At 45.6% G+C, this 27,075-nt stretch overlaps 1 protein-coding gene across 1 annotated transcript in view; it reads left to right on the top strand.

The window, feature by feature from the left end:
• Positions 1-27,075, top strand: part of FRMPD4 (FERM and PDZ domain containing 4) — a 195,005-nt gene that overhangs the window by 148,712 nt on the left and 19,218 nt on the right. Inside the window, exons 5-9 of the mRNA XM_087859451.1 lie at positions 7,794-7,898; positions 10,513-10,620; positions 15,319-15,450; positions 19,196-19,315; positions 24,848-24,984. Of these exons, the coding sequence (XP_087715577.1) occupies positions 7,794-7,898; positions 10,513-10,620; positions 15,319-15,450; positions 19,196-19,315; positions 24,848-24,984 (602 nt within the window). The remainder of the gene's footprint in view (positions 1-7,793; positions 7,899-10,512; positions 10,621-15,318; positions 15,451-19,195; positions 19,316-24,847; positions 24,985-27,075) is intronic.

Below are 27,075 nucleotides of genomic sequence, written 5' to 3'. Positions count from 1 at the left end.
AATCTTCATTATTTGTATTTTATACACCGCGATAGCGCAACCATTCATTGGAGAGAAAAGAAAGTAATGCATTTTCTGTATATCTTGAAAACCAGCTATTCAGTCTATGGGACTCACATCTGGAAATCACACAAGACTTGAGACTTTCTTATGGTTTCTAGTTTAAGAATCACAAATGGAATGGGAATGTTTAATCATAGGATGTTCTAGCCTAATTCTTTTTCATATCCCCTTCTGATTAATTTGGTAGATATTTCAGGGAGACCCCCCTTTAAAGTAGCTATTAGAGGAAATACAGCTGTCAGAATTTGATTTCAGCAGCCTTGGTCATGAGGGTGGGGAGTGATTAAAATCGTACTGCCTTTGGTTGCCATGATTTTTTTTTTTTAACAGCTCTATCACGGTGTAATTTGTATATCCTAAAATCCACCCATTTAAGCGTACAATTCAATGATCTGTATAAAATTTACCAAGGTATGCAGCCATCACCACGGTCCCGTTCGAGGACACTTCCGTCAGCCCAATGAGAACTCCGTTCGCATTTACAGGGACTACCCCCTTCCCACCCTCAGTCCCGGGCAACTATGAATTGACTATTTCTATAGACTGGCTGTTGTTTGTGAATTCCATACACTGGCAGTCGAACTCAAAAATACTAAGGCAAATTTCTTCAGATTTTCCCCCAAACATTTATCATCGGTGCCTTCTGTGGCCTTTGCAGGGATTGTCAGAGATTCCCACCTGTTTACGCTTCCATTCTCTTCCCCGTGGAGTTGGAGGCTCTGCTAATGGTCTGTCTCCATCTCCTAACCAAACTGTTCCTCTCCCCTGTCCCAGCACTTTCCTCCTAAGCACTATGGCCTAAGCATTTCAGGCAGGAAAAAATCCATGTTCAAGATTCTGATAAGATAACAAATAGAACTAACCAAGACAATAAATCGTGCCATCTGGGACATTGCTACTTAAAATAAAAGCTTAGTTTACTATTGTTACTTTTGGTCCCTGTCTGTGCCACAATTGCACACGCATGTCTGGATTTGAAAACCAAGGAGACGGCAGGATGTAAGAGAACTGAGATTTGAGATCTAGATTTGAGATCCCAACAATAGAACAGGTGACCCCCACACCTGCTCAGATTTCTGCATCTGTGTGAGAGGGTCACACCGACTCACGTCCAGGGGCTTCCCTGCTCCGCCATCTCATGATTCCGTGATTCCTTCCAGAGAAAGTACAGCTACACTGTTTCTGTTAACCAGATTGTCACTCACACTCACTTCAAATCTATCCACACTTCCTCATTTCTTGGCAGTGGACAAATAGGTTGGGTGAAGCCAATGGAAATGTCTACAATAACCGAATGGTTGACCAACTGTAAATTCCTGGTGGAACTTCCAGTTTGCCTTGTGTTTCCTGAATTTTCTCTTCCCACTTTGTAACCTCTTAGACATGCGAGATCAGAACCATTGGATTCCGAACCAGGTTATTTTTGCAATGTGAGGTAATGTTTTACCCCATGCAGTCAACTTGGAGAAAGAACAAGGAGTTTGGCATTGAAGTTAAGAGTTGTGTCTTGTGGCTTTGCTTGCTGTTTTTGCCATTTGAGTGTGCGTGACTGGTTATTCATATGAATATTCATTATTATCAGTGAGTCATGGAACTTCCTGTAGTAGATCATCTGGAACTTTCCAGGAGTTCTGGTGGCTGTTGCTGTTGAGCTGTAATGACAGTCAACATTTGGCCACAACATTCAGGAGCAAGTGTTTCATGTTCTTCTGCCCAACAGCTGCACCTCTGTGCCTCGCAGCACTCTCTCCCTGCTTGGTCATCATGGATGGAATCCTCATCTTTGACTTTCCTTGACCAGCCCACCTTCCTGAAATGCCCACCACATACTCCACCCCAACACCGCCTCGGCCTAGCCAAACCCTTCTCACCTTCCAAGCCTTGGCACAAGCCCTAAATGCTATCTCAGAGTTTCTCACCGTCACCACTGCCGACATGTGGCCCGGAGAACTCTGTGTTCTGTGGTGTCATTCCAGGCTCTACAGGATATTTAATAGTGTCTCTGGCCTCTACGCATTAGATGCCAGTAGTAGACTCTCCCCATATTGTGACAACCAAAAACGTCTCCAGGTATGGCCAGGTGTCCCTTGGGGGGGCGGGGATTACCCCCCACTTGGGAGCCACTGTCCCACCTAGAGTCTCCCCTCACTGATCCAGCCCAAAGTGGCTTTTTCCTCTGCAATCTGGGCATGGAAATGAAGGAATTGAACCCCCAAAGTGACTTAAATAGATTATATTCAGAGAGGAGAGAAGTTGGGAGAAGAGACTACACGTTGTTCCTTACATTTCTGTGTTTGGATTTTCCTACCGGCACCTTGCTTTTTAAAATACAAGAACTCACTGGGTCCCATTTACTTGCTGAACATTTCTCTCAGCAGCCGGGATTGGCATCCTGAAACAGATGACCCGTCGTTTGTTTATACAAAACAACATGTACAAATTCTACTTTTATTGCAGATAGTAAAAATTAGCATTTTACTTTATTTTGTACCTTGCTGGCCAGCATTTGTTATGTTGTATTTCTTCTGCCTAATAAGGTCCTGTCAAGACAGAGAGCCGATGTGTGCCCCTTCTTACCTCACTCCACATGGTCCCGGGGCACCCACAGTGAGCCCTGCTGTGGAAATTCCTGAGGCTTTCGAGAAGTCATTCTTAACAGGCTGCTGCCTTGTTTTTGAAGTATTATAGATGTTTCTCCCCTTCTACCATGTTTATTTCTTGGAGAAAAATTGTGGAAGTAGAGAAGGAAACACACACAAAAGCAAAGAAATACGTGTCAGCACATCTTCTCCTCAGAGACAAGCGGTGTAAACAATCGGCCTGTTTCCTTCCAGTCATTTGATAGATGCCTTGTCAGTGGTGGAGATCTTGGACATACAGTTTATTCTGCTCCTTTCACTTGGTCTGTCATAAGCATGGTTTCATACCATCGAGAATTCTTTATAAGCATCATATACGTGGCTGTAAAGCATTCTGTCGACTCAGGATTTGCTTCACCAGCACCCTCTCATTGAGCCCTTCCTACTGACCTCAGTGGTTTTCCCTTCTAATTCTGCACGCAACACCTTCGTGTAGAAGTCTTTATCTGCATCTAGTCAGTAGTTCCCCGTTCCATTACGATGGCATTCTAGAAAAGGAATTTCTGGATTTCTTACGAATTTAATTCCATCTTTTATACCATCTTCTTTCCTTGCACTGTTACCGTTTTTTATTACAGAACTTTCTTGGCTAGCTCCTTCCTCCTTTCCTTTGACTCTGCCTCCTGCAGTTCCCAAATCTCGAACTTCCAGAACTTCCTAGTCTAATGTGGCTTGAGACAGAGACTACTGAAAGAGCCTCGATTACCTCCCCTCACACAGTCCCAGCTCAGTGAGACTTGGGATAAGTCACTCTCGTTCTGTGGTCCTGGAGCTACCACAGTTCACATTCACTCAGCTTTTTTCTAGGCCCAAGAGCTGAGGGACCGGCTTGCCTGCTTCTCCCTTCCTACCCAACTTCCAACTATGTTCCACACACATCAGGGAGGCTACATATCTCCTCCTGGGAGCCCATGTATTAGATGGTAGCAGGACCCGGACCGGACCCTCTTGCCATGTGTCATGCTGAGCATGCCGGCCACTTCCCAGCTGAGATCACCGGTGATTGTTCGCCCGTGGCTTTTCTCGGGCCACAGGAGGACGCTCATGTGGCGGGCCACGAGGGCTGAGGAATTCACATTCCTGGACGAGCGGCCCCTCCGTCACGGATTGACGGGAGCTGGTGACTATATACCCCGGCTGTCTGTCTCCTCGGACGTTCTAACTCTGAGGCCTGTGGTCTGCCTCGTTCCACGAGGTCCCCAACAGCTTTAAGCTCCAGTTGCTTACAAGGTGACTGACTTACAGAATGCTTCATTGGCTTACTCTTCCACCCCATCTCCCTTCCTCCTGCCCACCTGTGCGTGCTTCCAGGGAGCACTTTCCAGTCAGCCACCTGCTTTCGAACCCTTCTCTCAGGCTCTGCTGTGGGGAACGCCACACTACGTGCCCCGCTGATAATGTGGGCTTCTTAGACCTCACTGAATATTTGCTCCACGCCTACCTGCTATGTATACAGTACTCGAGACATGCAGGAATTGCAAATTTAAGACCTTAGGCTTTAGTTTCAGAAATTCTATCTTATTTATGTGATCCAAACGATGTTCTAGTGACTTCTAAGCATCTAAAAGCACCAAGAGGATGACGCACATCTACTCTGGCCACCTTAGCAACAGCAAATTTGGAAAGAGGTGCAAGGTTGATTAGAGCCCTTCTAATCTTAAATTAATTAACAGCAGGAGAATCTGATTCTTTTAAATGGTAATTACTCGTCATTCCACCACAGGGACTGCAGGTTGCTAAGAATTAACTCGTCGGGTTTCTGAGCGGCGTATGTTGTATGTTTTTGAGCTGCAGAGGGAGATCTGAGTGAAAACTGCAGTCATGACGGGATTACATACCCCGCGTGCCACAAGTCACTCCGGCCAGTGGAATAAGCCATTATTTTGTTGACTCTAATTCAGTAACCTTCAGAATCAAAGAGCTTATCTTTTTGTTATCAAAAAGTAATTTTTAAAATGTATGTCAATTATATAAAATAGTCGCAAATCCAGGACAAGAAAAATGCCCTGGCATGAATTCTTGGCCTTTTATCCCAAGTCTGTTGATTTCAAAATACATGTAGAATAGTATTTACTTTCCTACCTTGGCTGGCTGGGTTTCTTGCTGGTTCTCCTCGTTTATCAGGTTTGTCATTAGGGCGGGGCAAATAAATCTGGGGACGAGGCTATAGGGGGCGGCATGCTATAGCTTCAGGGAGAAAGGAGCATCTCTGGCTTGACAGGTTCTGCCGTATGGGGTCACCTACTTTAGGGGCTAATCACCCTATTACGTCCATGGGAACATCAGTACCTTCAAGATGATACATCAAATGATAACTATAAGAAAAAATAAGCTCTTTGGAATGCTTTTTTTTTTTTTTTAGATTTATTTATCAGAGAGGGAGAGAGAGCACAATCAGGGGGAACAGCAGGCAGAGGGGGAGTAAGAAGCAGGCTCCCTGCTGAGCAGAGATTTCCTCCCCCCCCCCCCCCATGTGGAACTCAATCCCAGGACCCTGAGATCATGACCTGAGCCAAAGGCAGACGATCAACCGACTGAGCCACCCAGGTGCCCCTGCGAAATGCTTTTTTATTGAGGCAAGGAGTGACATAGATAGATCATTTTAGGAAAATGTGGCAAAGTATTACATTAAAAGATTCGGATGCACAGAGATTGAATCCACGTCCGTCCGTATCTGGCATTTGAGCACATGTGAGATCCTTCATTCGCCAACAATGCCGGAGCCGCGGGCTCCTTCAGCGTTCAAGCACCTCATCTAATTAGTAGCGTCTGTTCCGGGTAGCTTTCTTACGGCCGCTTCCCTTGTGCGAAACCCATTGTGCCAATGCAAATATCGCCTGCTTAAAATCATTAAGGGAGAATCATGTTTTCCTTTCGGCTAAAAAAATGGCATATCGAAAGCAGAGGAACTCACTACTGTATGATTTGTTCGTGAATCGTTACCAAACTCAGCCTATAATTACAGAGATACCGAGGAGAACACCACTGTCCCATCGCTTAAGCTCTGTAGTAGGACTTTTTTTTTTTTTTTTTTTTTTTTTTTTTTTTTAGTAATCTCTACACTCAACGTGGGGCTCCGAACGCTTGACCCGGAGATCAAGCACGCGCTCCACGGGCTGAGCCGGCCAGCGCCCCTGGAGTAGGACTTTTAAAAGTCCCGTTGAACATGTTCAGTGTTGTTGATCTTGAAGAGCCCCCATTTAGAGTCTTTTGAGTTCTTGGTTTTGTTTTCTTCTGTTGTGTTCTAAGAGGGCAGCCTTTCTCTGAAAACATCTTGCGTAAATATGGGAATGAAAACTCTGGCAGCCAAACCATTCGTTCATCCATCCAGGCCCTAAGACACTGATCAGAGCAGAGGGTGGGATTCATGTGGAAGGAGAACTTGAGATAGCAGGATTTTTTCCAATATTCAAACAAAACTCCACCTGGGAATAGACATACACGTATTTTATTGTGTTTTTTTCAACAGTGATTTTGTCTTCTTATATTAAGATACACATAACATAAAGCTACCATTTTCACTCTTTTAAAGTGTTCAAATCTGTGACATTAAGTGCATCCACCACCTTGTTCAACTGTCGCTGCTGTCTAGTTCCAGAACCTTTTCAGGACCCCAATAGGAAACCAACTCCACAGACGTTAGTCATTCCCCATTCCCCTCCCCAGCCCAGGGCAACCACTAATCTACCCTCTGTCTATACGGATCTGCCTGTTCTGGACAGTTCATGTAAATGGAATCAAATCCTACAATACGTGGCCCTTCGTGTCTGCTTTCTTTCACTCAACTTAATGTTTTTGAGGTCCATCTATATTGCAGCATGAACCGGAAGTTCATTCCATTTTATGGCTGAATAATATTCCATTGTATGGATGTGTAATTTCTTTCTCCATTTCATCATATTGTTTTAATTGATCTCAAGTGCACTTGTATTTGACAAAGATGGGAACCTTTTTCATTTTTACTTGAAATTCAAGGTATGGGACACACTAGTTAGCTTTTGTGCCTCGAGATTAATACAGTACACAGAAAGTTGAGCCTCTGTGTTATTCTAGAGTCAATTACTGGGATTTTTTTCCACAACAGTCTGAACCTCTTAGGACTACATACCATGAAAACCAGTAGGTTGGACAATTTGCAATTTGCAGTATTTGATGATTTTAATCTATGAAATAGCAATTTTGTGATTCAAACTAAATATTTACCTGTATATTAGGTGCAATAGAGAATGTAGTCCTTTTTAAAAGTAAACAAATGGTGCCTGCAACATGGTAGACCCCGCCCAAACGTGAGTTCCCTTCTCCTCAGGCTTCATTAAAATTACCCAACAAGGACGATTCTCAGATGGAGTAAATTGACCAGGACGGGACAGCGAGAGCTCGCTCTGGATCACAGTACGCTTCCGAGCAAGTTGCCCTCTTGCACGTTTCATTTCTGAGGAAGGAAAATTGAGTCACTCAGCTCCTCTTTCCAATAAAAGACAGTACAATTGACCCTTGAACAACATGGATGTTGGGAGCATCAACCCCCGTGCAGTCAAAAATCTGCATGTAACTTTTGACTCCCCCAAATCTTAACTACTGATAGCCTACGGTTGACCAGAAGCCTTACCAATAACGTAAACACATATTTTGTATATTCTGTGTATTAGGTACTGTATTCTTAGCATAAAGCATTGATGACAGCTCAGGCTGTGATCTCAGGGTTGTGAGATCGAGCGCTGCACTGAGCATAGAGCCTACTTAAGATTCTCCCTCTTCCTCTGCCCTTGCTGTCTTTCTCACTCTCTTTCTCCCTCTCTCTCTTCCTCTCTCAAAAAAAGAAAAATAAGATCCCCGGGAACGTGCGCCGTAAGAACACAGAGCATGCTGTTTGCCGTTCTGGTCTGCTGACTAAATCAAAGCTTCTACTTTATGAGCATGACAGGGTTTTGATTGCTTCCGGGATCTGTGTTTTGTCCTCGAATTGGACATGCACTAAACATACTTTTTAGCAAAAATATTGCATATTCGAGAGGCTAAAGCTAGGAAACAAGTGTTCCAGGGTTTGCATTATGTTCCCAATAATCATATCCAATGTTTTCTTTTTTCTAGTCTCCCAAGTCAGCATTTATTAGTGCTGCCAAAAAGGCAAGATTAAAGTCCAATCCGGTCAAAGTGCGGTTCTCCGAGGAGGTCATCATCAATGGCCAAGTGTCGGTGAGTTGACTGTTGCCTGCGTGCGACTCAGAGAGAGTGGCCAAAATAGGGGCTTTGCACAGAACACAGCCAGTCGCCCCACTGGAATGGTCAGTTGAGAAGTCATGGTCGGATTTCACAGGACAGCTGAATCTCAGAATTATAAAGGGCTTGAGAGATCACCGTGTTGTGCCTGATGCGTTCTCTCGAGCGTATCCAGAATATGTAGTCGTCCCGTGTTTCTTCGAACGCTTCCAGTGTTAAAGACCTCACTACTTCGCAAAGGAGTTCATGTGATCTGAGATCCCTGGCATTGCCCCATATTGAGTAAACTAGGCCTCTTTGAAACTTCCACCTGCTTCTTCCCATTATGCCAACTGAGCATGCTTCCATTATATATTTTGAGAAAGGCTTCCCCTAAGTTTTTCCTTATTCAAAATTAAATGTCTCTATTCTTTTCACTAATGAAAATGGAAAGAAGTTAAGATGCCGGGAAAGTGAGGAAATACTGCGTGAATGTCCATCAGTAGGTCCGGGTGGAAATCATGATTGCTCAGGCACAGAATTCATCTTCAGAATGAATACTGCAGACGTCAATAGGATGCTGTATTTTCCATTTTTCCCCCAGGAAAATCTAGCCTCGTGTTTATAGTTTTTTAGAAAGCGGTCATCTAAGGCACTAATCGTTTCTGGACCTCTGAAATACCAGCTTCTGTTGTCGAGGTTATGTTGTTGCTGGTGCTGGTGGTTAAAATCTCATCCATGACATGTTTGCGAGGGGTCACAAACTCTTCCCTGAGGGTGGTCCTGGATCTGAATTTGAAGATGTGGGCCCGCACATCCTGAGCGAGGCCCTCCTGGTCCGAGGGTCTCCTTGTCAAAACTTGCTGACCTGTGTCTGCCCCGCTTGGAGTCCGGGGGTCAGCCGGCTAATCTGTTCAACGACGTGGTGCTTGTGGGAGGGGCCTCGGGCCGTCACTGTGCTGCCCTGGGAGCATTTCAGTTGTGGCCTTGTCCTCCCAATTGCCATCTCCCACCCCATTTCCTCTGCCCCTGTTCACCCCATGCTGTTCTGCTCACCACAGTGCATCCCTGTCCCTCTGGATGCAGTTAGCATCCATTAGCATTTCACAAGACAAAGCCGGAAGGTTCCAGTCACAGAGGAATCACGGTATCACAGAAGGTCATCTGAAACTTACCCCATCATTTCTCAAGCTTCCGAGCATGAGATTGGGCAATCAGTTTATGTGTCTTTAGAGAGAATATGATTCTAGAAGGTGCTATGGCATTTACTTCATCCTGGATGTAATAGGGCTCATTCAAGGCAGCTGGTGTGTGAGGACAGCTCTGGGGGTCAGTCATCACCTGCAGCCCCCCGCTGCCTCCTCACAGGCCTGTGTGTGTGGCAGGGACGTTCAGTCACATGTCTGCTCCTCAACCTTTGGGACCATCTTCATGTCCAGCCTACTCTTGCTGTACCGAGTCATCGCGTGTCTCTTCGTGTGGACTTGGAGCCAAACCCACTCCGTGAATTGGGTAGCAAGAAAGTCACGTGTCAAGTCCACAGGAGGAGAAAGGAGAGAGAGGAAACTCAGAGAAAGGAACAGAAGAGTCTCTTACAGAAATACTTAGGGATTGGATTCTCATGGACTAGCTGTAGGACATTAGCCAATCTCTGGACATCTTGTCTTCAGTTTCTTCATCTGTAAAACAAGGGACATAGGCTTTCATGATTGCTGAGTTCCGCTTGACTTCTCTGACCCCATGACCAGCTGTATGTGAGAAAGGATTGGTGGAACTCATCCCACATGCCTTCTTTCTTCCCCTGCCATCTCTCCCTACTTTCGATTAAAGAGAAAATTCAAAGGAATACGTTTTTATTGTTAATTTTTGGTCTTGTTCCAAATATCTCTTTTTGAATTATTTTTAAGTTACGATGTTTGTTATAGCCTCAGTGTTTTCATCTTTAACTCACTAACCCATTCCTTAAATGTTCCCTTTGAGTTTAAGGAACATTTCTAAATGGGTTAAAAATTGTTCCATAAAGGGGCACCTTCCTGGCTCAGTCGGTGGAGCGTGCAACTCTTGATCTCGGGGTCATGAGTTGGAGCCTCATGTTGGGCATGGGGCCTCCTTTAAAAAAATTGTTTCCTAAAACAGCTTTATACTTCAAGCTTGTTATTGCTTGTTACTCACATTGCATGAGCTCTGCCAGGCGCCAAAGGCACCGCATCAAACACCATCATTGCTGGTCCCCGTTCTTTTCAAGATAGGCTGCTCTGCTGAAGCCTGGGCGTGTTGTCCTAAGCATTGTGGCTTCATTACGAAGGAATTATTTCCTTCATTGGGTTTTCCGATGGGAAACCTTGACTTTTAAAAAACATTCATCTGATTTACTTCCTGATGGAAAAAAAGTTCTTTTATTTGCATCATCTGAGTTATTTGTAGCTGCAAAAGGAGAGTTTTGCTATGAAGAACTGAACCCAGATATCACCGGAGGGACGCCTTTTAGCCTTAGAGAGTTCCCTTTTTTTTTTTTTAAATGCTGCGATGAGAATACATTGTAGATGTATGCTGCTTCTGCAAAGAGCAGAATGCTCATTTGACCTTCTTTTTTGTCGCTGTCATTAAACAGGAAACCGTTAAGGATAATTCACTTCTTTTCATGCCAAATGTTTTGAAAGTGTACCTGGAGAATGGACAGACCAAATCATTTCGCTTTGACTGCAGCACCTCCATAAAAGTAAGTAGACCCACTAAACTCCACGTGGACGCTGGCAGGTATGGCTTGGAAGTCCCACGGCCGGCCTCGCGTGGCAGCACCTGCTTTCAGAACTATGTTTATCTCTGAGATCTTTGGTTGCTTCCAAATAAGGTAGTGTGTGAGTACTTAAAAACAGACTGGAAAAGAAAAAGCTTAAACTAAGAAGGTTCTGCTTGTGCCTGCGTGTGTGTGTGTGTGTGTGCGTGTTGCAAAATGATATGATATGTTCTCAGTGACGAACCACTAGGGCTATCATCATTTTAATGCAACTCCAGTTAATTAAAAGAACGTGACTATCCCCAAAAAGGCTTGGCACCCTGCCTAAAGCCAGTAGGATTTCTTAGCAATGTCAGCCCCCAAGAAGATTAAGATGCTAGCTGTTAATTGAATATCTGCTCCTTTGGTGTCCAGCAAAAACAAGGGGTAGGATAATATAAAGATAACATTTACTTTTAATTGCTGTAACCAATTTCATGGAAATGGCACCTAAAAAGACAGAAATGAGGCACGCGTCTTAGGAGAAGGAAGCGTCACAGAGCAACCCTATTATTGCAGAGCCATAGGTGAGTTGTACGAAATGCATATTATAACCAAGCAGATGGGTTCTTTCCCCCCATGCTTCCTTCCTGGGGAAAAAAGTGCATATTCTATTTTTTATTGGGCAAAAGTGTGTGCAGAAATTGATTGCTCCCTAATGCTCTAGCAGCCTAAAATAGGCTTTCTTCAAATGGCACAATAAAAGAGATTTTATTGAGGTTTTTAAAAAAAGTGCCTAGTGATGATCTGTACAATAATGTATCAAGAGAGTATCAGGTCTGTGTTAAAAACGTCTGTCAATAGTCAACCCCTAATTCTCAGTTTTGTAAATTAGTCAGCGTAGACCTTACGAGGGGAAGCATTTCTGCAAAGGCCCACTCCCTTATTGCCATGATGCCAACAAGCAGTCTGTTTGGAATTGCTTTAAATAGGGGCTGATGTAGCAGGTAATAGGGCAGACAGTATTCTAGGTTGATGATGGAGCGTCTAAGCTATCCTTAAATCCTTCCACAATGAACCATCAACTTCGTGCAAGACTGCTCATTTTAAATGCGGGTGACTGACAAAGTCCTTTTCCCTTATTCCCACTCAAAATCCGTGTATGGCAAGGTGTTCCTCTTATTATTATCTACTAGCTTAGAGGTGGGCAGACTTCTGGAAGGAGAGTAAACATTTCCAGCTCTGTGGCCTATTTGATCCCCCCCAAAACTACTCGGCTCTGTTGTTGTGTCCTCAAAGCAGCCATCGACGGTGGGCTTGGGAGCTCCTCAAATCCACCCTCTGTTCCATAATTCACTTGAAGGACTCACAGAACTCGGCAAATTGTTATAAGCACAGTTATAGGGTTTTTTTTTTTTAAAGATTTTATTTATTTGAGAGTGAGCAAAAGCGAGAGAGTTCACAGAGCGAGAGGGAGAAGCAGACTGCCCGCTGAGCAGGGAGCCTGGATCCCAGGTCCCCAAGGTCATGACCTGAGCCGAAGGCAGGCCCTTAACCCACTGAGCCACAGTTAGTTTATCACCACCAGACGATCCAGGTTAAAATCACCAGTGGGCAAAGCTGCATAGGGCAGGAGAGTTTCCCAGCTTATCGTTTCCCAACATCCTCTCCCTGTGGAGTCCTTCGGACCTCGCTTATTTCTCCCAGCAATCACATGTGACAACATGTATGCCGTACTGCCAACCGGGGAGGCTCACCTGAGCCTCGCTGTTCAGAGTTTTTGTCAGCGGTTGGCCACATACACAAGCCGAGCACCCGTGTGGCTAACTCTAGCATCCCGCTCGTCCAGAGGTCGCGCTGGTAATCACTTGGCCCAAGGTCCTCACGTTGTTGGCATAGGCTCTCTCTACCTGTCTGGCTCCCAGCTGAATGGACACTCCTATCAGGCACTACACTCCGAGGGCTTACAGTTTACCTCCCAAGAGCCAGGAGCAAGGAAGCAAACCTTTCTTTAGGCAAGACAACTTGTTTCCTACCCAGAGGATATGTAAATGAATGGGCGTGGCCAGATTGGACGCTGGGGCCAGGCCGCAGTTTGCAGAGCCCCAAGGTAACCCATAGCGTTGCATTATTAGAACTCCCTCTGCCACCACGGCTTGGTCTATGATACCACGTGGTCAGGAAAGCTCCTTGGCCTTAGAGCCTCTCTCCCATCTGAAGATCTAGGTCAAGACTTGAATTCATTCCTTAACAGAAATGCCTCTAAATTTCAAAGAGAGCCCTGTTGTTAATTCCCTCTGGCCTTTTCCTTAGGAACCCACACTAAAGTGTGTTCAATTTCCCTGAGGGTGGCAGATGGCGACAAGAAGACAGGGGACAGCAAATTCAAGCTCGCTTTGCTTGTACCTAACAGCTTTGCTGTCGCTGCTGACACAGGTTGGGAGGCGTAAAATAGAAGGAGTAGAGTTATGAAAGGGATATGACACTGTTTAATAAAAATTGCCAAAATTCTTGCTATAGAATCACCGTGAGGAAAAACTATTGCTATCGATTTTCCGGTGTGCTCCCTGGTGTTTCAGGAGACTGTTTTATAAAGTGTGTGTTGCCACACACACAGGCTGGTTTTGTTTGTTCTTTTCTGGGCCTTGAACAAAACTTATGACACAGAGAATCTTTTTGTGAAATTCAATATATAGTCAAGGCATTTCTGTTGAATGATGTCTGTGGTGGCGAGTGGGTGTGGGGATCTTTGTGTTAAAGGGGCCTGGAGAAGGGCGCCAGGCTGACTCAGTCAGTAGAACACGCCACTCTTGACCTCAGGGTTGTGAGTTCAAGCCCTACGCCGCGGGTAGCGTTTACTTAATAACAAAAAATAAACAACAGCCAAAAAAAAAAAAAAAACCAAACATTAAAGGAGACTGAAGAAATTGAGAAAGGTCTACAGGGAAGAATCAAAATTCCAGAAAGATCAGTTAAAAAAAACGACGACGACAACAAACCTCTATGTGTTGCAGGGTTTTTCTATCTTGATATTGTTGATGTCATTGTTGATTTGGACCAGGTAATTCTTTATTGTGGGGCCTGTCCCGTGCATGGTAAGATGCTTAGGTGTATCCCTCAATATTGACAGCAGCCCCTAGCACCACAGATGTCTCCAGAAATTACCAATTGCTGTGAGGTAGAATTGCCCCGGGGTGGAAAAGCACTGCTCTTTGGGACTTTTAGCATCTGAGTATAAATTATCTTGAAGAGAGATCATTTACTAGTTTTCAAGTACATGAAAAAAATGTGGTTCTTTTTTTCCTTTTCAAAGACAGCTGTTTTGCCTTGCAGTAAGCATGTATTGTGTATAGCACACCAATCTGATCATAAATGTTTAATCCCGTAAAGGATGGCTCACAAAGCTTGCTCATTCTACTTTCCCCAGGGACTTAAAATAATACACATATTGTGTATATTCTTATAGTGCCCTAACTCTGTATCAAACAGTGCTTCAATAAATGTGTGCTCTGTGTGAACTCATTTAGTCCTTATATCGATTCTGAAGCAGGTATTAGTATCATCCCCAGTTTATATAGATAAGGACATGAAGACACTTAGAAATCAAATAACTTGCCAGAAGCTGCACAGCTTACATGAAGTGAGCTGGGAGTAGAAACCACTGTTTCCAGAGCCCACATTCCTGACCACTACTGCATTCTCTTACCAGAAGGAGAGATTATGGGAGCCTGGGTGGCTCAGTCGGTTGAGCGTCTCTTCTTTGTTGTTTAAGATTTTATTTCTTTATTTGAGAGAGAGCGTGCCAGAGAGACAACACAAGCAGGGGGAGCAGCAGAGGCAGAGGGAGAAGCAGGCTCCCCACCGAACAGGGAGTCCAATGTGGGGCTTGATTCCGGGGCCCTGAGGTCGTGACCTGAGCCAAAATCGAGAGTCAGACTCGGGGCACCTGGGTGGCTCAGCTGGTTAGGCCTGCGCCTTCGGCTTAGGTCATGATCCCAGGGTCCTGGGATCAAGTCCAGTGTCAGGCTCCATGCTGAGTGTGGAGCCCGCTTAACATTCTGTCTCTTCCTCTGCTCCTCCCCTCGCCCCCTCTCCAGCTTGTGCACGCTCTCTCTCTCTCTTAATAAAAACAAAAGCAGAAACTAAAAACCAGAGGTGTAGACTAGGGATCAGCAAACGTTCTCTGTACAGGACCAGAGAGCAATATCTTAGGCTTCACAGAGCACACAGTCTCTGCTGCCGATGCAAAGGACAAGAGCAGCCATAGACAATACATAAACAGATGAGTGTGACTGTGTTTCAATAAAACTTTATTTACACAAACAGACGGTGGGCTGGATTTGGCACGCAGGGGGTATTTTGCCCACGCCCTAGGGTAGAGCACTTCCCGAGGTGGTTTCATTGCCGCCCCCATTTGGAAGAAAGGGGACCTGAACCAACTCCACTCCACCCTCTGTTGATCAGCTAAGTTCAGTGAGCCCCTCCTCCAGCTCGCCACCTTGTCGCCGCCCTGTTGCTGAACTCCATAGTGATTTGGGGTGGTGGGCGAGGTCAGGAAAAGGAGCACCAAGCTTCGGAATGAACCAAAGGTGTAAAATGTAGAGATCTGAAGCCTGTCTGTGCCACATCTTCAGTCCCGGTGAGCTCTGCAAGAGCGCCATGCTGATTTTGATGGCATCTTGTCCATGTTTCCTCTGTAAGGATGTCATCCTGACTCTTCAAGAGAAGCTTTCCATCAAAGGCATCGAACACTTCTCCCTCATGCTGGAGCAGAGGACGGAAGGGGCCGGAACCAAGCTGCTCTTGCTTCATGAACAGGAGACTCTAACTCAGGTGTGTGAAGTTACACCCCCAGGTGAGGGCAGAAATTACACCCGCCGGTGAGAGCAGAGGCTGCCCGGCCCCAGAATTCCCCTGTCCTCGAATCCTTTAAATGTACCCACTGCAGCCCCGGGTATCTCCACTAACGAAAGCTCTGGTGTTCATAATGGGTTTTACAGCTCAAGGTAACGTTTCCCTCCTTTGTCAGTTTTTCATAGACTGTCAGTCGGCGTCACATATAGAGCTGTCAAAGGCTCGGCAACCACTCACTGGGAATATGGCTCTGTAGGATCATAGTCTATGCTATGGGAAATGACTCGTTCACCTGTTTTGCTCATTGATCTCTTGAAACCGTTCAAAAGAAACAGCTTCTGAGATTACTTAAATGAAACCAACATCGTATTCGCTTGTCTTAAATTCTGGGTGCATACTCGCGACTGTTTGTGGAAGCTCGAAATCCCTGCCCCAGTGCCGCCACTGTAAATAAGTAATCCACCAGTGCGTCCCCGTTGCTGCTTACCAAAACGCCAGCCCCATCTGTTCTTGGCTGCTGGATTCAGTGTGGCACCCTGACTTCTCTTGTGCTTCGACACAAGCAGAGTGTTTGCTGCAAGTATAAGGGAACTTTAGGGAGGGAGGAGGACCTGCGGGGAGACCAGGAGGAGAAGCAAGGAGTCAAGGTGCCCTCAGATGGATGGAGTAGCAGGAAGTGTTGTCACACTAAAGCGCTTCCTGGTTGTTGCCTAATGAGAAGCTCGTGTCCCGCAAGTTTGCTCCCACAGTATCCCTAAATCTCCTGATTCGGTCCGACTCAGTGCAGGGAATTGTTACGAAGCTATCGTTTGTGTTCGTTTATAGCCCTCTACCTACACTGGCGCTACCTTTACCAGGTTTAAATCGACCTGTGGATACTTGAAATCACTTCTAATGTTGCTTCTTTTTTTAACCTGTGCCAAAACTCCCTCGGAAACAGATGACTTCTTTTGTACTTTGCTCTAGGGGAAGAAGCCCTGATAATCAGAATCCCCCATGTGAAAGGTCGTTGTTTGGCTCGGAGTTCCTCCAGACGCCGGACTTAAGACAAGGGTTTGGGGGCTTGTGGTTTATTGGGAGGTGATATCGGGACGCACTGAGAGAGGAAGAGGAAGGGAAATGGGAAAAACTGGGGCACGAGTAGAGAGCGTGGTAAAAAGCCAGTTTCTACTGTGGGCAGCTGGAGCTCAGTCCTACTGGGGAGCACTGCGAGCCAGTGGAGAACACGCCACAGAGGTATCCCCACCGAAGGGGTGGGGCGCGGGGGCATTTGTCCCTTGGTGGTGGTGGTGGGCTGCTCCCGAGGGCAGTTGCTCCCTGGCTGTGCCGGGTTGCCTGGTGTTGGCCGATGGTCACGGGTGTTTGCGGTGTATGGGCCGGCTCAGCTGCTATGAGTCTAACGAAACCTCCCACAACGTTCTGATATTAGTGTGTAGCCTTTCCCTCCGAACTTCTATCTACCACATAGCCATTGTGGGAAAACTGCTTGCTGATTTAGCGGGACAGAGAGTCTTTCAGAGTCTCTTTTGGTGCTAGGGACACACAATTTCTCGTTCTAGATTGATTGCCGATTATTGAATTTCCCTTAGAATGTTAGAAGGAAACAAAAAGCCCCTAACCCTGATTCTTCCCTTATCTTTCTAGAAGAGGCTTTGTTTCATGTTTAGCCAGAACAAAAAGCAGAGTGTTAAAACTTCAAGGATGCTCTCTAGAAAGAAAATTGGTTGATTTAAATATCCTGAGACAAACCAGCTTCATGCCTCTGAAATCACTGCATATGAAAAGCTTGATCACCAAAATATTTATAGGCATGGCAGAAAGGAAAAGTATAAGAAATGTGTCCAGTAACAAAAATCATTTAAAAACATTTAATTTTGGTGAAAACCCTCAAAAGAACTTTTAAAGAGCTCTGTATTTCTGGCAGCTTATAACTAAACTTTACATAGAAAATACTATTGTCTATTTATATACTACTGTAAGTTTCCAGGAAATTGTTTTCTTGTTTGTTTTAGGGACTGTTCTTTTTATGGACTGCATTTTCTAATGAGTCTAAAGGACTTTTTTTGCATTACATGAATTCTCAAAACTAGTGCAGCCTCCTGATGATGCAAGTAGACTCAAGATCGCTTGTGGAAAATTCAGGAAAGATAGATTCTAACCAGTCATGAAATGATACCCGACTTTCTAACCTCAGCCCAGACCTTCTGATGAAATACCCTATGATGTCACCATACAACGCCCCCAGCAGACCTGAGCAGCACTTCGGGTGTCTTAGGGTTCCCACATTTTCTTCTTCCTGGTTTGCTTGACCTTCAACTTGACCTTCAGGTGACGAGCAGCCCCCAGCGCATGGGCTGGTGAGTCCACTCAGCTCTATAATCCCACCCACAGCCAAAAAGCTGGGTCAGTGTTACTATGTCTCAGTATGCCTTAAGCCTTTAAAAGGAGTGTTTTCCCGTTGAAAGTCTTCAGCTCAACAAAGTTAGTGATGTCAACTGGAAGAATGCGTGCGCACACAACGTGGTGTTCAATAAAGCTATTGCTATTTTTATTTTGAATTTTCAATTGCCGTTCACGAACATTTTTATTTTGCCAGATTTGTCCTCTGTAACGAAGGAGTTACAAGGCCATGAAGCTACGTACAGATACGTAGAAAAGCACACACGAGTACACGAAACTACAAGTAAAACAACTGTTGGTTCGTGGTGCATGGTTCAGGTGCATCGTGTTGACCTCTTTAAGGGAAATCGAAGAGCTTTTACCTTCTTCATTGGAGTCCAATGTCTTGTATTCGTTCGGCTGTTTATGAAGCACCTACTATTACATTGGCTGATTTCCTTCAGTTGCAAAAGGAATTAAGAAACTTAACACCTAGTAGTTGGTACACACTGTGCTGGAAAAGAAGAAAACAAAACAATCCATAGTCCTTAGCCCTAAAGAATCTGCGGTGTGTTCTAAGCTCCCTTGAACAACTTGAACAGTGTCCTGTTACTGAAAGTTTGGGGTAGTTTGGAAACTGGTGGACTCCAGATTTAGTGCTCGGGCCAAAACTTCTGTCTTCTGACTTTCCAATGCGTTGTTATCCAAGGTTGACACGGTCCTGCCTTCCCTGCTGCAGTCAGTCTGGAGTCCCATTTAGAAAAAGCCCACAGCCGTGTCCTACAATAATCCCAGTCTCCGTGCTCTCCTTCCGGATCCCCTTTCCGCCCCCCCCCCCCCGCCCCCACCCTAGTTTTGGTGTGCTATCACTTCCAGCACCAGCATCTTTGGATCGGACTGTCCCTAGACCTCGGTCGCCCATGCTATCCACACCTGGAAATTCACATCCCCCCGGGACAGCCTGAAACCAATGGCTGATTTGTGGTCCTTTGGCTCAAGTCCCGGTGGCTCTGTGGTATAGGTGATCCTCCTGAGTCCCTGTGGGTCAGGCTGTAGCTACCCACAGCTGCACACTCGGCCCCATAGGCTCCTCTCTGCCCCACCTGCTCCCCCCACTCCCTTACCGGCCTCTCCCGGGAGCAGTTCCTTAGTAGGTCCCTCATCTCGGGGTCGGCTCCGGGGGAGCACAACCTAGGACATGTACAGTTTTCAGGGAGTGAGGATCTAGGACACATCGTAAAAGAACTTCGACCACTTCTTTCCTTGGTGTTGAAACAAAGTTGCCTTTGCTTCCGTGTCCCTCCGCCAGTGCTGAAGGATTCTTGTGTTTGGTCTGATCTTCTAGGTGACACAGCGGCCCAGCTCCCATAAGATGAGGTGTCTTTTCCGAATTAGCTTTGTCCCAAAGGATCCAATTGACCTTTTAAGGAGAGATCCAGTTGCTTTCGAGTATCTCTATGTTCAGGTATGTGAGAATTTGAGCACGTTTTATATTAATATTGGGGGATAAATTAAATGTGGGGTTTTGCCCCTAAATTCTGTCATTCGGTATCTTCTTTCTCTTTGTCCTCCACCCCAAGCTCTGTGCATTGTGAAATGATTCCATGGTACTTTTTTAAATGTTCCCTTTTGATTTTGAAATCATTTCATACTTAAGAGAAAGTTGCAAGAGTAATAAAAGAACTCTTTGATAATCTTCACCCAGGTTCACCAGTTGTTCACATTTCACCATATTTACTTTATCTTTAGGGAGAGCACATGTTCCCCCGTGTGCGCCGGCACGCACGAACACACGTTATTCTTCTAAACCACATGAATGTCATTTACCAAATCCTGCTCATTTACCCCTAACTACGTCAGTGTGTATTGCCTAGTAACAAGGACCTTTTCTTATATAATCATGGCACAATTAACAAAATAAGAAAATTTGACACTGATACATTTCCATCCTGGTGCACAATCTATATCCAGATTTTGCCTACTGTCCCCAAAACAGCCTTTTTCTTCTAGAAATCCATTTTCTTCTAGAACAGGATGCCATTTTGCATCTAGTTGTCATGTACTTCAGTCTCCTTAAGTCCAGAATATTCCTCAGTCTCTCTTCGACTTCCAACATCTTGACAGTTTTGAGGAGTACCAGTCAGTTATTTTGTAGAAATCTCTCAATTTGGATCTCTCTGATGTTTTCTCCTGATTAGGTTGAGGTTATGTCATTTGGGCAGAAGAGTGATATGCGTGACATCGTGTCCTCCTTAGTGCACCACATCAGGGAGCATATGATGTCCGTTTGTCCCCTTAAGGACGAGGTTAACTTTGACTCTTGGTTATGGAGATGTTCTCCAAATTTATCCATTCAGACTTACTAGGGTTTTTTGTAATTAAAAAGTAATTTGCAGAGAGGCACTTGCAACTCTCTTAATACCCTTTCACTCACCGGTTTTAGTATTTGCTGATGGTTCTTGCCCAAATCCATTATTACTGCAATGGTTCAAAATGATGATTTTTCTAATTCTATTATTTCTTCTTCATTTATTAATTGGCATACTACTATAAAAAAGATTTCCTTTCCCTTCTCCTTTATTTACTCATTTATTCATTTATTTGGTGCTTTGATTGTTCTGAAATGTGATAGTCCTTATAATGGAATAATTAATTTCAAGGCAATAAGACTAAGAAAATAGTACCTTTTGCAGACTGACTATCTCCGATTCTGGGTTACAATTCTCAAAAAACGAGGCTTCAAGAGATGAGAATCTTTGCTAGTTTGCCCAGAGGGAATTTATTCATTTGACATTTAGGAGATGTTCCTGTATTTTTCCGTAACTGCTTCTCATTACTTTCACTTAAATTCCCAGTATAATCACATTAAACAGTAAGAACCTGTTTACCTGAAGTTTAAGCATCTCACATTAGATCTACTCAAAGAGATTGTAAACCTAAATGTAACCTCCCTTGATAAAAAAAAAAAAAAAAAAAAAAAAAAAAAAAAAAGGAGAAAATGCCAAAGCAAGGCGAAACCCCAAAGATGTGCTCCCTTTGGCTGGCATACCTGTATAAGGCAAGGATTTCTGGAGCCGTAAGAAATAAAAAGCAAAGAAGTTGGAAAAAGGGGAAAAAAGAAACCTTTGTTAATTCTAGGTAGTTGATACACTGGTTTCTGTTTTCCTATTCTCAGTATTCTCTTGTATATTTCAAAACTTTTGTGGTCTTTAAAAAGTTGAGTGGAAAAAGAAAACAGGTAGAAGATGGGAGAGACATAGATAAGATAAATGCCAGAGGTTAGGAATGGTGACACAAATTAAAGTGGCAGTAAGCCCTAGAGAACAGAAATTAAGTTGAAGGAGGAAACAAGCCGGATATGTACTAGAACATTCCAGCAGATGGGGCACTAAGGGCAAGGCCCACTTGAACATTCCCCAGCTTGGTGGCCTTTGGAAGAGACTGTGGTACTTCCAGCTCAGGAGGATGATTAATGTTCATGAAGATAACCCTGAGTCATTTGGAAAAGACAAGTCCTATTCAGCATACCCTGTTCATCAAGTAAGAAAATGTACAGCACACCTTACACCGTTTTCTACCCAGAACAGTGAACTGTCATGACCTGGGTTTTTTAAATGTTCAACTTTGGTCACCTGGACCCCTCAACGATATGCCCTATTCCCTGGCAGGCCGAATAACCCAGACGTGACTGCCTCGTCCCGCTAATCGTGCTAAGACCCCTGGGCTTTGTCGTAGCAGCTCAGAGGATGTGCTAGGTTTTTTAGCTTGTTAGTTACAAGGAGATAGTTACAGGTGCCAGTCAGCACATTGGATGCCCTCACTTGTCATTCTCTACAATTACGTACTTCCTCCCATTCTCAAGATGATGTTTCCAAACCATTTTACTCTACTTCTGCTTTAAACATCCCGTTTAAAAATGCCTGTTCCATTTACAAAAGAGGAATGGGGTTGTGTTTCCCCTGCGGAGGGCCGACCTCTTAAGTAGACCAGGAGCGCTGCTAAGCACGGTTCTGTTCAAGGTGTGTCTACTCAAATCTGACACAGTGCGTGGAGATCTTCCTTATTCAAAAGATGCACTTTTTATACCTGTGCGACCGTGCTGAGAAGTGGAAAACCTGCCCGGTGATCTTGCCCAGGGACTCGAAAAACGCGGATGCCGTTTCTGCTTTCCCGCCTTGGCTGTCGCATGGCTGGTGGACTAGCCAGTCGCCCCCTCAAGGAGTAGCCAATGGAGGGAGGGAAGGAGGTGGGAAGCCACGTGTGGTGGACCAAAATTAAGCTACCATCATCTCCTATGTCCTCCACTGAGAATAGGAAATGAGAATTTCTTGGCTTCAGACTCTGTGTCACGGAATGTGAGGAATGTCTGAAATAACTTATCTAACAGAAGTCAGCGGATCTGCAAAGGGTGCCGGGTGCCCATGTCAATTCTAACACACTGAAAAGATTCAGTAAAATTAGCCTGGAGAACCAAAGAGTACGCAGAAGTGATATAGATCATATTACAAAGACCAAACTCCACTCAGCTTTGTGGGTTCCTGTTGACGACAATAGCCATTGACTCTAGATGAATCATGATGATGAAAACAGAAGGGCTATCTGTTAACCTCCCACTGGCTAATGGGCCATGAAGTATTTTCCAGATTTTAGCATATATAGTAACAGAAAACCCTAACCATTCAGACTGCTGTAATTCATAATTACCTGTCTGCTATCTAGGAAGAAAAAGATTGTTACAGTGATTCGTAAACAGGACAACACCTTAGAGGCTCTAAAATGTTATAAAACACTTGCGCAATGTTGGTTTCCTGTTTAATATCTAACGTGTCCATTGTAAATGAACTTTTTGAGGCCTAAAGTGGAGTCTGTGAGGACCTCTGTTCAGCAAAACCACGACCACCATTTGCTTGTGTTAACTGTGTTTTAAGTCATGTAGTTATGAGTAAGAAAAGCATGATCTGTCCCACACAATTATATGTCAGACTTCGCACTAATTCGCCAGGATCAGTCTAAACTAATTATATAATGTAATGAAGTGACTAATCACCTTGACAAAAACTCACCTAGAAGTCTGGTTAAACACAGGGTAAGAAAACAGACTTGAGAGATGAAATGCTGTGTTCGAGGGCATTCGATTAGTAGCTGACAGAGCCTAGGATCAAAGCTTTTTGTCTCTAAATCCTGTGTTAAAATCCCGTTTCACATGTGACCTGCGCTAACGGTCCTAGAGGAAAGCCATTTATTAAAATGATTTACCAACAAGCATCAGTGGCTTGTGACGGCCTGGCACTGTGCCCAGTGGCTTCCTCACCGTCCCCCTTCACAAGACCGTAAGGTGACCCTCCATCCCATGGTGCCCCTTGATGGACACCCCTAGGCACGGGGAAGTAACTGAGAAACCCAAAACTAAACCAAAACGGGGGCCTGGAATGGCACTCAGAGGCTGCCTTCACTCAGACCGCCCTGTGTCCCGCCCCCCTGTCAGGCCTGCTTCCAGCAAGGTGTGCTTGCCGTCCTGACAGGTGTCAGATATGGGAGAAACTAAGGTAAGAAGGAGAAAGGGACTTCCCTCTTAGGGGTGAAGGGATAAGCCAAGCGGCACGAGCCTGGACCGTGGGGACAGAGCACGCGCTGTACGGCCCCGCTAGGGCACGGGTAAGTATTTGAAGGGTAAATACTGTGCGCAGAAACCATACAGCGGTACGTGTTCCCACTGAGCCAAGTCGATACAGGAAGGGGTCACCAATGTGCTTCTCTTGGAAAAGAGCCAAACAGATCCTGAGACAGTTTTGCATTTGAAATCTCGCAACAGGGCAAACAAGGAAGAAGAAAACTAAGTATCATATTTTCTAGTCCAAAAGCCTGGTTTTCCAGTACAGAAATGCGCACGCACACATCTGCAGAACATACGGAAGCAGGGCCGCGCTTCCCGGCGATGCGTAGCTCCGTGCTCTGCTCCGAACGAGTGAGCACGCCACTGTGGTCACATAGGACTTGGCACGTTTCTCAGCCACTCTGCAATTTGACGTTCATCACCCTGTGATATAGGCGTCTCCCTCTTACAGATGAGCAAACTGAGGCCCAGGGGTATGGGAGGACTCCCTCAGAATCCCGGCAGGGGCAGTCATCACTGGAACGAACCGAGGATTTCAATAGCAACCCTTTACTGAGCGCGCCAGTGCACTGTGACGACGTGTAGCTCCTTCAGTCTTCTCACCTCCCCCAGGGAGGTCGCTAACACGAATCCCCATTGCACGGATGAGTAAACGGAGGCTGCGAGAGTGAAGGGGTGGAAGTTACACGTGCAGGGGAAGCACTGGCAAAGCCAGGATTCCGAAGCAGGGGGGTGGGAGTCCAGAGCTGCTGCTGTCCATGGCCTTGCTAACTCCGCCTCCCCAAAGCAGCTCTAGGTGGCGAAGAGGAAGTTAAAGACGTTGGTGATAACAGCTGTGTATGCCCACAAATGCTTAAAATGTACCTGGTAGAGTCCTAAGGGCTTTACATTGTTCACTCATTTAATCCTCACCATAACCCTGTGAATGGGGAGCAATACTGTCCCCAATTTACAAAAGAGGAAACTGAGGCACAGAGCAATTAAGGAGCTTGCCCAAGTCCCCACACCTCTGAAGTGGAGGAATAAGATTCGAACCCAGGACTCCAACCCTAGCAGAAGCCACATGGTGCTGTCTGTGCTTTGCGTGTTCCATTGCGGCACCTGTGTTTGGAGATCAACCTAAATTCCTAATTCTTACAAAAAGCTAAATATTTAAATAGCTCACTTGTCGATGAGTGTTCTGTTTTGTGTGGTCTGTGTGTGTGCATGCAGTCAAATTCCGACTGGGTTCCAAGCAGTCTGGTGGAAATGTTTTCCCATTTGGCCTCCTTGCCTTTGAAGCGAGGGTGGAACCTTGGGGGAAGCGCAGGTCACCTGTCCCCGAGGCAGCGCGCTGCGGCCCATTCTTTGACACGTGGCGCCCTCTGCTGGTCTCTTTTGCAGAGTTGTAACGACGTCGTCCAGGAGCGGTTTGGGCCGGAGCTGAAATATGACATAGCCCTGCGGCTGGCGGCTTTGCAAATGTACATCGCAACCGTTACCACCAAGCAAACACAGAAAATCTCCCTCAAATACATCGAGTAAGTGTTGAGCCTCAGAGCTGTTTCAGGCACAAAGATGCTGCCTCCGTAACGCCCAAGTGTATTTTTTACGTATGTCTCTATTTCCAAAATTGATCTTGTTTGTGGCAGGGCATTTGTTCAACATGGGCAAAATCTATGAACATCGTGTTCGCTCTGGGTGGAAGAGATCCACTTCTTACATAATCCACCTTTAGCGAATTGTGGTTAAAAAAGGAGGATCAGATTTCAAATGAAGCCTACGTTTTAAAAGTCCTAAACGGCATTCATTCTAAGCCAAGCTTTGGTCTCAGTGCTTTTCAGACATAAAGGTCTTTAATTCTCACGACGTCCCTAGGAGAGCAGTAGCATGTTAGCTGTGTTTTACAGGTGAGCCAACCCGGGCACGGTCTGACAAAGTACTTTGCCCAAGTCACGCGGCTACTAGCTCGAGGGCTCAGGACTCGAACGCAGGCGGTGGGGCTCCACACTGCTACGGTTTGCGTGATCAGTGGAGGCACCTGTGTTTAGAAGGTGGCCCGCATCCCCTGAGATGACTTCGGATGGCTAAAAGGCGGTATAAATGGAACGATCTCGGTCACAACCGGGAAGGATGGTGTTTGTAGTAAAAAGCTGTAACAGTGGGGAAGGGTGCCACGCCATCAAACTTGGCTTCGGGATTTGAATATTGTTTGGAAAACGTGACTGCCTTCTCTCGCTCCGCATCGGGTAGAGTACTGCCTCTTTGGCCAAAGTCTATGGCAGGACTGAAGCCACATCTCCACGTAACACTAAAAGCCTTAGAGCCCTCTCCATCTGCACAAGTGACGTGCCAGCTCATTGAAATCCCGCCTTCCAAAGAAGCTTCCCGTGGGCTGCCTAGAAAGCCTTTGGAAACCCCCGCATGCCAGGTTGAGCCACCAGGGAGCGAAATGGCTTCTTCTCAGCGGAGTTCGTGAGCCTGTGTAGGGAGGATGAGAGCCCCAGGTTGCTGGGCTCCCCGGCCACTGTTCTCACAGCTCTCGGTTCGCACATCTGCACTGAGGGACACATCCTCAGGCGCAGTTTGAGAACCTCAGGCCTTCCCTTCTCAGCCCACTCTGTTTCACAGATGGCTTACCTCTCTCTTGCCACACAGGCTGTGAGTGTCACCTGAGAGAGACGCGGCTCACGGAGAGGTCTTACGCTCAGTGGGACACATTTGCTCCCTCATCCGTTCCCCTTTCATATGTGTTCCTGGGCATGGGTGATACTGGCCTCCATGTGAAAGGTGGCCCAAACAACCCGAGATGGTTTTCAGAGCATTAAAATGCATTTCTATTCCTACTATCTGTCCCCACATTTTACCAGTTGGAATATGGTACAGTTAGAAACCTGCCAGAGGTAACTGGCTTGAGTAAGAATCTTAGAGTCTAGGATAATGTTCTCATTAATTAATTCACTCACCCAACACCTGTTCACTGAGCATTTTATGTGGTATTCACGCTAGGCCAGGGGAAAGTACAAATAAGCATAAATTATAATCCTGAGCATAAAGGACTTGTGATCCGATTATAAAGATATGAGGGACGCCTGGGGGGCTCAGTCGGTTGAAGGTCAGACTTCAGCTCAGGTTGTGATCTCGGGATCCTGCTTTGGGCTCCCTGCCCAGTGGGGAGCCTGCTTCTTCCTCTCCCTCTGCTCCTCCCCCTGCTTGTGTGTGCACAAGGGCGCTCTCTCTCAAATCTTTAAAAAAAAAAAAGATACGAAAAGTTATGATTTAAAATACTGATACAAGTAGAATTACCAGGCACCCCCATAAGGAGTGCCCGATGATGGGGAGACATATGTGCAAGTGGAGGAGGAGGACATGGTGATCGTGAAAAACCCCATCTTAACTAGCAATGGCATGGATGGTCAAGTGGGGAAGGCCATCCCTACCCTTCTTTGGAGGAGATCTGGCGTAGGGGAAATAACCAAACCTTGAAGGTCTTTACAGTATTTAGGAGACACTGGTTGGGCGCCTGAGCAATCGGAATAGAGTTCATAGAGTTCAAACTACGGAGCATCGCTGGGGAAATGGGCCCCCCACAAACCTGTATCAACCCAGTCCTATCTGTCTGTTTTTCTTGT

This window comes from Ursus americanus, chromosome X (genome assembly GCF_024610735.1).
Source record: "Ursus americanus isolate L20-20 chromosome X, mUrsAme1.1.p, whole genome shotgun sequence".
NCBI classification, from domain to species: Eukaryota; Metazoa; Chordata; class Mammalia; order Carnivora; family Ursidae; genus Ursus; species Ursus americanus.
Note: the sequence above shows the minus strand (reverse complement) of the source record. Positions and strands in the feature narration are given on the sequence as shown.